The following is an 11,987-nucleotide window of genomic DNA, read 5'->3' as shown; positions in this document are numbered from 1 at the left end:
CAGAGACCTGGAAGCAGACTGCCGGAGGACTCCACGATGCCAGGAGCCTTGCCTGGGCGGCTGCCCAGTCCTTTCTGGAGGGGGGTGAACGGAACGCTTGGCAGCCGGATGCCGTTCCCAACGTCAAAAAAATTAAGCAGAACGCATGAAGCTGGGATTTATTTTTAAAAGCAAGGAACCCACTTGGCCCGTCTCGCTCCGTGGAGATGCAAATAGAAGCAGGTCTCGGGGGGGGGGAGCGCCACGCAGCCAGACGCGGCAGCACCCCTTGGAGAAATAATTTGCTTCCCAAGAGTTTTTGCTGCCTGAGGCAGGGTAGAGACTCTTGCCCTCCCTACAGCCGCGTGGAGCCTCCTCTTCGCCAAGGCTGGCTCTGCTCTTTGGGCGCCCTCCAAGCGCCTCTCTCCCCATCCTGAGTGGGGAAAAAGAAATTAATGGCAAAATACAGGATTCAAAATGGGCCACCCTTTCCAGACACCCTGGATCGGCTGCCGGAGGTGGTTGCCTCATCCTGCCCAAGGATGCAGCTGGTATTTTTGTTTGTTTGGATTTGGGGAATGAAAAGCTCCAGAAGCCGGCACATCATCCTCAGCCTCTCCGGCGGCGGCGGCGGTGCGCGATCCACTTCTCCCTCTTGGCCACTAGATGGCGTCCTCGGAACTGGATTTGCGGGGGCGAGGCGAGGCGCCCGGACAATCCCCCATCCCGAAATAAGATCTGCCGCCGAGGGAGGGAAGGCGGGAGGCGGAGGAGCTGCCTTCCCAAATTTGAGGCCAAGCCATGCGAGGCTAGGCAGAATAGAGCAGGGCGGGAGAAATCGCCTCCGGAAGCGGCTCCTGCGCCTTCCAGACCGGCCGTCCCGAGGTGGCCTCCATTGCCGGAGGGGGGGGGGGACAGAGAGCCGTCTCTAGGCAGGAGAAGGCCGGCCGAGGCCCCCGCTTCCCCCGAGGGCGCATCCTGACCCGCCCCCGCCCGGCGATCGCGGAGGCCCGGCGCTTGCTTTCCGCTGCCTTTCCCTGGAGCTGCGCGCGTGGGAGGATTCGCACTCCGGCCGCAGGCGCTGCATGGCGGCCAGATAAAGGCACCGGGGGACGGGAGAAGGGGCCTCCGCCCACGCTCACCCCCACCCACCCCCCATCTCTCTCTCTTACACACACAGACACACACACACACACACACAGAGGGCGCCGGGCCAGCCAGCGAGCCAGGAGGCAGGCGCGCATCCTTTGCCTCCATCCACCATGGCGCTCGGCGAGGCGAAGGCGCAGCGCCGGGGCTTGGCGGGGCTCTGGGTGGCCACCGGGCTGCTGGCGGTGCTGGTGGCCGGAGGCGAGGGGCCGGCCGGGCGGCGGGAGAACGGCGGCGCGGCTTGCTACGGGGGCTTCGACCTCTACTTCATCCTGGACAAGTAAGTGCCCGCCTCCGCTGCGCCTCTCCTGCCGCTGGATGCGTCCCCCGTTGCCTTCTCCCCTCCCGGCGCCCGGGCTCTTTGTCTGCGAGAAAGGGACCCGGGCGAGGCGCCGCCGCGGGGTTGGATCCTGGCTGGTGCAGGATCTGCCCCGATCCTGCCCGCGCGGTGGAGGGCAGACCTTCCTCTTGTCGCCCCGGGCTGGGAGCTCTCCGGCCAAGGAAGCGGCCGGTCCTTGGAGACCTCCTCCGCCCGGGTCGGACTTTCCAAGAGGCCTGGGATCCCCCCCCCCCATTTCTGATGTTGAAACCCCAGCAGATGGCCTTCGGGGCCCTTTGGCCCGGCTCTCTTTGCGCCATCCTAGTTTATGTTTATTGTATGCTTCATCTGTTGTAATCCTCCAGGAGTTGTGCTTGGCACTAAGAGGGTGGTGTATAAATAAAAGAAAATAAAAGGAAAGGAAAGGAAAAAGGAAAGGAAAGGAAAGGAAAGGAAAGGAAAGGAAAGGAAAAGAAAGAAAGAAAGAAAGAAAGTGTATGAAATAACTTTTCTTTAAATGTCAGCTGACTAAAAGGCTGGGATCCTCTGAGTCTTTCCAGATCTGTAAAGGCATCCTCTGTGTTGTTCAAAACTCAGTTTTGATTTGGGCCCATGTGTTGGAAAGTTCATTGTTGTTATTACTTCTCTCTCTCTCTCTCTCTTCAGAAATCATCTCTATACACTGCTGTTCCCCCCTCCCCTTTTCTTGGCCTAACTCTGAGTCACTTTTTCTTTGTTCCCAGTTAATGAAATGCACATTTTCTTCTCAGCTGCTTTGCCTACCTAATGATATCCAGAGAGGATCCATAAAATGCTTGCTCATGTTATTTACCCCACCGCTGACACCGTGCCACGAATGTTTGCATAAGAAGCTGGAGGCTAGGCTCGAACCTCTTTGCCAGCTGCCTGGGGTCCAGCAAGGGAAGCAATGGGATTGTTGACAAAATTCATAGAAAGAGACATGTCACGAAAACAAATGAGTCGGTTCGGAATGCCAGGATCAACAGAGCTGCTTCATCAGGCCCCCAATATTTGGAAATATGCTTTGTAGCATTTAGAGATCCCCCCGTCCCCTAAGAAGAGACATTGCTTCCTCCAGGTCACAATAGTCGTTGAGCTGATTTCAGAAGCTAGGTGCTAGCCCCATGTGATTCCAGGAGCATGCAGAATCGGCTGTTGTGTAGTTGTTTGAGTGCCAGCGGGTGTGTTTTCCCACAACTATTTCCCCATCCTATTAGTGTCTTGTAATTTTCCTTCACAGAGCCGAAGGGCCTGTGTGATGGATCTCATGTTACCTTCATAGCCGTGACTCTTGGGTTAGACCAAGGATTATACTACATGAGACTCTTAATGAGTATTTAAGAACTGACAACCTCTCTGTCCTCTAGGGATGGGCTTTCCTCAGAGCCACATGCCTGAGCCATCAGACTAGCAAATTAAGCCCGTGCCTGTCTTCCAGCAACCAATCACAAAACAAGGCATGCTAAGCACAAGGTACAGACGCAAGAAAAGTTCATGAATGGACAGACCTCTTTTCCTACTCAAGGGAGCTCTGCTTCTAAATCTGAGCTGGGAATCTTGTCTAGTTTGAGCCTCACAAAGATGGAACGAGAGAGAGAGAGAGAGAGAGAGAGAGAGAGAGAGAGAGAGAGATGGAGGGACAGGAGGAAGATATCTGGTGGGTTCCTATCCAGGTCTTCTTGATGCAGTTCTCACGTTCTGCCCACAGTGCCATGTGACTTCTTTAGTCTACCTATTTCACATTCAGCAACAGAAAAAAAAAAAATCAAAACTAAAGTATTGTGGTGCCTTTCAGTCCAAAACATTTATTTCTGTGCAAGCTGTTGCGAGTGACATTCCAGTTCTTCGGACACATTCTCATGTTGCAAATACTTCTAAAAGGGTGACTCGCAAACCCTGGAATGATTTGGCTTGATTCCCATAAGCAAGAAAGGGCCGCCAAATTTTGTCAGGTGCCAGCTATTCCCTGAGGAATAGAGCAGTGGAACTCCTTGATGTTATACCTCTAGGTCAACAGCAAGCTGCCCTGGGCCAAAACTGGCCCTTTCCCCAGAGATGGAGCAATCACAGGAAGGATCCTGAGCAGGCAGGATGGAGGCAGTTCCTCCTACTGCACGCACACATTTGCTTCTCACTGCGAGCCTCTGGCAAAGTAAGGTGCTGGCAGAGTATCAAGATAAGAGATACCACAACTGGCACATGGAGACAGATGAGTGGGGCTCCTTGAAGGAGGCACATCCATCTGTTCCAGTCTCCTGGAGAAGAGTGCTAAGTTGAATGCCTTTAGTTTTCAAGGTTGGGAAAGGTGCTAATCGCATTGGAACCATCACGGTCCTTTCTTGGTGCCTTCTTGGTCATCAGAAGCCCACAGAGAAGCATGGTGTTAACTTAGCTCTCTCTTTGCAGATGAACCCATTATCCAAAACCCTGTTGCTTAGTGCAGTAAGTCACAACTAGAGTGGGCCCGCTGAATCAAGGGAACTTAGGAGTTGCCAAGCAAAATTCTCACCTATAACGCTTGCACAGACTAACATGGCTACCCCTTCCTCAACCCAATTCTCGGTGATTCAATGGGCCTACCCTCGTTCAGCTTGCTCAGCTAAGCCCCAGGACGTCCACTGTGGTCTAGAGGTGTATCAGGGACAGTCTGTTGCAGTAAAAAGCAGCAAAGACGCTCATGGCGTGTTGGTTATGAAGAAAGGTATTGTAGCATAGCTGCTTGTGAGTGAAACCCCACATCCTCAGATGCATAAATGGGGAAGGAGTATAGAGAGAGGTGAATTGGTAGTTGCAGAGTCTTTTTGCCTTTTGGCTCTGCTGTGTGCCCTTCTTCCCTTTAGACTCCTGTATACCCGTTGACTGATGATAAGGCGTTATCCACCTGGTAGACTCCAGTGCATGCACAGATGCCATGATAAAGGTCTTGTACAGGGCAGTCTCACAGATGCCTTGCTTAGAAACAAGCTTTCGTGGAATCTGTGGGACGTCTGGTCTGCCTGATAGATTAGGATGGCTTGTTGGTGAACAGAATGTAAAAACAGCAAGAGAAACTCAAGTTACAGCTGCCATTTCTTTGTATGGTGCTCTCCAAGGGGAAGCCTTGGGCTAAACAGCCTCAGTTTCCAGTTTGACTTGCGGTCAATGGGACTTGCGAGCAGCATCTTACAAATGACATATCCGTGGCTTGCTTAGGAAGAGGGGCTCAGCGGTTGTGGAGAGGGCATCACCAGCCACCTCCGAAGAGCAAGTCAACATCAAGAGCCTTCTGGCAGAAAGCATGAGTAGTCCAGACACGCTAGCAGCCATTTCCGTGAGCCAGCCCAGTCGGAGGAATGCAGGCAGGATCCGTATGCTCTTCCTGGGAAACCTGCATCATTTCCTTGATTCCTGCATAGGCATGCGACGTTCAAAGAAACCTAAGTACCTCGTTTCCAGCTTGCATCCTCTAAATACAACCACAGTCCAGGTTATCTTTTAATGATACTTCAGTGCATTGAGGGTGGAAAGTGGCGGACGTGAGCCCACTGGGTGGCTCACTTTGGTGTTAGAGAACTAAACCTATAGTCACGTTCTACAGCAATGGTTCCCGACCTGGGGTCCCCAGATGTTGTTGGACTGCAACTCCCAGAAGTCTGCACAGCTGGAAGTGAAGGCTCCTGAGAGTCTTGGTCCAAGAACCTCTGGAGACCCAAGATTGGGAAGCACTGTTCTAATCTAGAAGATACTGAGGGGTAAAAATTACAGTTGTTGTATTTTATACTTTCTTTAGTTTAGAGGCTGAACTACACCTTACAGGTGCAGACTTATCTTTGCTCTCTAAAATTACTAAAACTAACTGAGAAGAGGCATTTCGTAGCACACAAATAGAGTTAGACTGAATGGCACTTCTAGGAAACGCTAAGAGGATAAAATAGAAGAGTGCAGAGTGATGTGTTTTTGGACTACAACTCCCAGAATTCCCTCGGCATGCTAGCCATGGGCCTGGCTTCCTAGGAATTCTGGGAGCCATAGTCCAGAAGCACAAAAAATGCACTCTTCTGGTATGAATGGTTCCTTGCCCATTTTGTTTTTGTTTTTATAAGTGTTGCAGAGTGTTCACCTGTTTTCTTCATTTGAGGGAACATGTAGAGGTTCGTACCTGGGTGGCCTGTAGGGATTAACTCCAAAAATGGGGAGTGTCCCTTTTAAGAGACGGTCCAGCCCTCTTTGCACAGCTGCAGGTCACTCATAATCTGAATAAATGGAAGGCTCGTCAGGTGGCCTTGGAAGCACCTGGGTGTCAGGTTGTTTTCTGAGGCATTTCTAAGGACCTGAGGGTGGGATGATAAACCCCGAGTGAGTACTGTACTCTTGTAGCTTTTGCCTTTAATATCAAGTGGGGTGTGTGGAAAGGTTTGCTTTCTGTCGCTCTTGTGTGTGTGTGTTGGCATTATATTCAGGTAATGTTCTTGTTTAGCAGAATGGCCTGACGAAACCCTGGCCTGTGGGAGCGCTCCTGCTCGCTTGGAAGTCGAGACCCGCTGGATTATATAATCCCAGGTCCTGAATGTCCTCATGACTGGCAAGAGGACAAATCAGGAATACTGCAAATTTTGAAACCTGGCTATTTGGGCAGGCTTTCCCTCCTGCCCTGTCTTAATTTCTTATACTTTGCCATCTTGGACCTATAATATAGGTTTACTGGTTTTTATTGTTTTTAAATTTATAAACCTCCCAGAGTAGACCTTTGGTCTAGATGGGCGGGATAGAAATCCAATAAATAAATGAAGCAAGTGGGTGATTCAACTGCAGAATTAAAGTTCTCGTTTGCTAATACCTTTTGTCAGTCTGTAAAAAAAAAAAAACAGAGCAGATAAAGGTGAGCTCTTGAGTTCTCTGGAGAACTGGAAAGCTCACCTTGTTTCTAATTTTTAAAGGTATTACCTAAACAGGGCTCTATTGCCACTGGAGGAACCCTCCAGGTCATAACACATCTGCCATGTTTATTTCTGTGGAGTCCAAGCAAATGTTTTCAAGACACAAACTTTCAAGAAGCGAGAGGTGTCTGTACTTTTGCTGAACTACTGTTTTCTCTTGTACTCCAGTTAAAGCCTCGTTATGCTTTTACTTGTCTTGTCATTCTATTTATTATTACTATTTTAAACAGTTAGAGCTTGGTTTTCCTAAGTTCCCATGTCAAACTTCCTGTATCCTCCTTATTGAGGCTTTTTGTGTTTTGATCAGAACTGATTGTTTCGCTTTGTATGTCCCTATTTCCTAATCTAGTTCTTGGGAAAAGCTAATTGTCGTTTCTTGTCCCCGGAATTCCAAGCAAACGGGGCGCATTAGAAGGCCTGTGACCTGGTCTTTCCACCTTGTCTGGTTCTTTGGCCCTTCACAGTTTGCCATCCTAAATCACCGATACGAGACTTGGCCTTCCTGGAAGAATCTCAAGAATCCCCATGAATGTGAAAGCATAGTTTAAAGCTGGTTTTGCAACTGAATCTCAAATAGAGTTTTATAGTTGGTTCACATTTCCCATGACTCTGAATTAAATGCTGCTACTCTGATGACATCGGATGTGATAAATCTGATTTTAAAATGCTTCTCTTCTCTTCCATATGAAGTACTAGTTTCCCTCCCTCACATTTCCAGGGGACTTAAGAGTTAAAGCGTTTTTGGGATGTCCTCCTATTTCAATTTGAAGTAAGCTTTTGTTAGCTGGGTTAGCTGGTCTCCAAAGTTCGCAGTGAATACTTGCACTGAGTTTCCTAGCGATTCACATTACGTCATCTTTCTTCCTTCGAAAACTTTCTTTCTCGGATCTCTTTTTTAAAAAAAGCCTTGTGGGATTTAAAAATATCTTGCTTATCTAGGCATATGGTTTGTAGATTGTGTCCCAGTCATATGGAGGTCTCCAAATAAAAGCTCTGTCCCCCCCCCACTTTTTCAGATCTTTGTATCCAACAAGGGTAAGCAGGAAAAATCTGAAGGTGTGGGTGTGTGATACCTTAATTAGACCTAAAAATTTGCAAACATGAGCTACCCGCTGACTCTTACAGAAGTCTTCAGCAGGTTGGGTGTTATATTCCAAAATGGGAGCTGCCGGGTGGGTCTGGAAGTAGCAGGCTTCAGATATCATCTCCAGGAGATTAATTAGGATGCCTTTCCAATCTCGCTAGACAAAGGGTCTAATGATCTTTCTTCTGCACCACACCCACTTCTGTAAGGCCCAGCCTGAGGTACACGCTTGCAGAGCTGACAGCTAGTCATATTTCAGGGGGTCTAATGAGGGTGTCAGCTGGCATGATAGCTCAGTGAGTTAGGTATCTGGAGCCAGAGGTGAACAGCTGCTTTCCTATTTTTGCATGCCAGAAGAGCCAGCCTGGGTGGCCCTGGGCTAGCTGCACAGTCCCAGGCCACTCCCAGAAGGAGGCAAACTACTTCTGAAAACTCTCCACTTGGAAAAGAGTTGTCATAACTCAGAATTAACTTGACAGCACAAGATTGGTAATCATAAAGGTGCCATCTCCCCTTGCCTCTGGATTGTTTACAAGGACCACAAATCTTTTTTCTTTATTTTTTTTTTTTTTTGCAGATTTTTTAAATGACCTACATGGAGAGGGAGGGAGAGAGCCACCTGGACTTTTAGTGGATTAAATACTACAAATTCTGGGGGTCGTGGGAGGTCAGCAGACATGCTTGTCACTATAAAAACAACGTGCCGGTCTTGTAGCTGTTGGCATAACCTTTCCTGGACCTCAGCTGACAGTGAAACATCTTGATCTTTAAGATGACACAAAGCCCTGGCTGGTTACTTTCCACATTTTTTGTTTTTTAGAAATGTAACCTATCTCTGTCGCTCTGTAGATATGTTTTTGCTGTTTTTATAACAACTTTCCTGTTGGTTGCTTAGAAGGAATAGATAAGTTACATTGGTTTCCTTTTTGCAACAAACAAGGTATTGGGTTACAACTGCAATATGACAAACAGTAACTTCACTTCTCTTGCAGTTTGGCTGTTCTAGTTTTATACTTCCCAGGTAATGGTCTCACTTTTTAGGAATGTAACACAATTCTTTTTCACAAGACATCATGCTTCTGGCATCCCAGTGTGTTTGAGAAGCAACAAAAACATAGTTCGTATAGTTACTTTTGAATAAAGAGGAAGTAAAGAGTTTTCTATAAACATAAGGGGCTTGTGGTAAAAGTGGGAGGGGGACACACCTCCTTCTCAGAAATTTTGGGATGAAGTGCACATACACCCTCTGTCTATAACCTGCTCATGCTTAGAACGTGCAGCTATAATGGCCATTAAGTACATTTGGACCCCAAACCTATAGTTACATCTGAATTACTTTTGAGTAATTAGGGTCCAAAGTTTCAAGTTCTTGTGAAAGAGAGCTGGGTTACATATTCTAGCTGAGGGCTGAGCTGGGTGAGAGTCTGATGGAGACCGTACGCTTTAATCCCACCTCTGTGGGAGAAACGTCTCAAAATAGGGCAGAGAGATTATCCTGAGTGAGAGATTTCCCACTGCCATTGTTTGTTTCCTTTGCATGAGATAGAACTGGTCATTAATGCGAGCGTTCAGCACCATTGGGTCTAGAGTTGCATGAATCTAACAGTGCAATTCTGACTCAAATATGCGGTGTTTATGGTGTGTTGGAAAAAAGCTGTGATGCTATCACAAAAAAAGCACTTCAGCTGGCTAATCTCAGAGATCTCCCAGTGGAAGGACCTGCCGGCTAAGGTCATCCAGCAAAATAGCCAAAAAGACAGTTGAAGAAGGGGTGGGGAACAGGATTAGGGAGGATCTGTTCTCGATCATCCCAGAGTGCAGGACATATAATCATGGGCTCAAGCTACAGGAAGCCAGACTTAGGCTGAATATCACGAAAAAACTTCCTAACTGTTAGAGCAGTAGGACAATGGAACCCACAACCATGAGAGGTGGCGAATGCTCGTCTAACACATTCAAGAGAAAATTGGGCCACCCTCTGTCAGATCTGCTTTAATTTGGATTCCTGCCTTGAGCAGGGGTTGGACTTAATGGCCTTAGAGGCCCCTTCCGATGCCCTCATCCTCTGATTCTATGAGTTAAGCTGGATCCTAACTTCTTCCAGCCCACCAGAAGCAGCCTTAGGAGGACAATGCCAATGTTGTCATAGTGGCAGTGGAGTGGCTCCAAACTTTTGACAGATCTTTAAAGGGTGCTCAGCTAAGTTTTGGGCTCAGGGTCACCTTTTGGGTAGCTCCTGTAAAGTGTGGGTTAAAAGCCGAAGTGGATCGGCTGCCATTGGGATCCACCTAGCTGCTCTGGATGCAAGCAACATTACAAACAGAAAATTAGGCCTGAGTGAAGGTTGTCCTAAAATAATTATTCACATCCCTAAACTAGGAAGAGTTTTGGATTCCCCCCCCTCCCTCTGCTACTTAGGTGCATACATTTAAGCTGCAGGACCACCTTCTTAATTTGTATGTCTTTGTTTGGGCATCTCTGAACTACAGACCTTCTGGTTTTGGGGTGTGTGTGTGTGTTTCCTTAAATGAATTTTAGAAGACATCTTCCTTGAAAAGAAACCAGAATTATTATTATTATTTTTTTTTGCTGCTGGCATTAAGTGTTGAAGCGGCAGCATTTTTCTATGTGAAGAGTTGTGTGGGAAGGTCTCTTGGAAAAAAGAGCTGTAATTTTAGATGTTTGGGTTCTTGTTCCAAGGGGAGAAAAAGACCTTGAAGATATACTTATGTGGCAAGTTTGAAAAGTGGTGTGTAACTGGGGAGGTTGCGTCCAAACCACCAAAAACGCAAGTCCTCCGACCAGCGGAACCCCAAGTTGCAACAGCGAGACACAGCAACCGAGGACAGAGGTTGTTAGCAACAGCTCTGCACTCCCAGGCTGGGCCGTGGCAAATCTTCCAAAAAATGCATGGATTCTGGGATCCATGGAAAATAGATTAATGTTTCTAAGCACCATGGCTGTTTTTTATTCTCCACTGCCTCACTGGAAAGTGGGGGGGGGGGAGGGAGGGAAGCAGAATCTTCCTGGGCAGTCTCTGGAGCGATGGGTTCTGCAGGCCAGGAGCAGACCATTGACCTACATCCAGCTGTCCAGCACCAGCTGTTTGGAAGGCAAGGGGAAAATATTTCTAAATAACTCCATGCAGGCTGGCATTTGACTGTTGAGAACGAGTGGAACTGTTGCCTTGACCGGTTTGCTTGCAGCCGTAACGGATGAACCAAAAGCTGATTCAAGGTGGAATGGTTTCTTCCAAAAATTAGGCAGACGTTTTTAGCATAGATGGCCAAGACCCCCTTGGAGGTGCAAAGATGAGGGGAACAAAGCTCTTTCGTCCCCCTTTCGCTTTAAATAGAGTTTGGCCATCATCCTCTCAATTGCACCAGCCTCCATTTTCGTCTCCAGAGTTCCCTTGAATAATGCTTGAATCTACAACTCAGTGTGGGGTGTCTTTGTTTTTATATTTTTTTCCCTGGCTTTGCCCCTGGAAGGGTGCTGTAGCCTAAATTTCATTGGCCATCAAAACTAGAGTAAATTCTTGGAGGGGGGGGGGTGAGGGAAGGCTCCTTGGTGAGTCAACACTTCCCGAAGTTCTCTTGATTCAGCGTCTGGGATCCAGTTGGGCAGTTCTGCAGAAAAGTGTAGCTGGTGGGCTCAAACTGCCATAACTCAAGAACCCTCTGTAGATCTTATCCATGGTTGATCATTGTGGCTTAAATTTGTGGTCTGTACTATCAGATGGCCACTGTACCCTGTACATGCGTGTGCTAAATGTGTAAGGTTTTCTGCTCCTACCCCAGTGGATAACAATGGACAGCCCATGAATCAGTGAAAACAATGGTGGGGACCTTTTGAGATCTGGACTTGTGCTGTGAGTGCATTCAACCAGTATGTGGTTTGCAGTGTCAGGAGTGAAGCATCTTCCAATTTCTCTTCTTTCCCTTCCCTGTATGTTACTTCGTGGTTTAATGACACCTTAGTTTACCCAATCAGTTTACAATCTGAGGGAGGTCACCAAACCAGCATGGGAGTTTGTATTAGTTTTTGTTTGTTTCTTATGTTTTTGTTTGGTAGGGAATTAACTTAGAAGCCTCATCCATGTGGACACTTTCAGATTTTGAGAAGGTTCTGTTTATGGACTACCACCCCCAGAATCTTTGTGGACAAGCTGAGTAGGAGGATTCCCAAAATTGGGGTCTGAAAAAGTAACTTTTCCAAGCTCTGGATGCTTTGGTGTATGATCTGCATTGCAAAAATGTCACATGGGTGGGACGGATGGAATCTCTAACACATGGCATTATCTGGTGGTCTCCCATCCTGTTAAAAACTAGGGGCAACTCTGCTTAGCTTCTGAAATCAAAATAAAGGAGGTACATTCAAGGTGCCATGATAGTACAGTGGTGCCCCCCAATACGACGACAAAACTGCAGTACGACTACTTTTTTGCGATTGCTATAGCGATCGCAAAATGATGGTTCCTATGGGGGAAAACCTCTTTACGATGATTAGGTCCTTGTTT

The 11,987-nt window shown here is 47.7% G+C and overlaps 1 protein-coding gene across 2 annotated transcripts in view; it reads left to right on the top strand.

The window, feature by feature from the left end:
- Positions 1-1,126: 1,126 nt before the first annotated feature.
- Positions 1,127-11,987, top strand: part of ANTXR1 (ANTXR cell adhesion molecule 1) — a 95,327-nt gene continuing 84,466 nt past the window's right edge. The window contains exon 1 of one of the 2 annotated variants that reach the window (XM_072978885.2): positions 1,127-1,408. In XM_072978885.2, coding sequence (XP_072834986.2) covers positions 1,242-1,408 — 167 coding nt within the window. In that variant the 5' untranslated portion in view covers positions 1,127-1,241. Of the gene's footprint in view, positions 1,409-5,714; positions 5,804-11,987 lie in introns of those variants that run through there. The other variant, XM_072978886.2, reaches the window with a different exon arrangement.

This window comes from Pogona vitticeps, chromosome 8 (genome assembly GCF_051106095.1).
Source record: "Pogona vitticeps strain Pit_001003342236 chromosome 8, PviZW2.1, whole genome shotgun sequence".
Classification (NCBI taxonomy): Eukaryota; Metazoa; Chordata; class Lepidosauria; order Squamata; family Agamidae; genus Pogona; species Pogona vitticeps.
The sequence above is the reverse complement of the archived record's forward strand: the minus strand, read 5'-3'. Positions and strand labels throughout refer to the sequence as shown.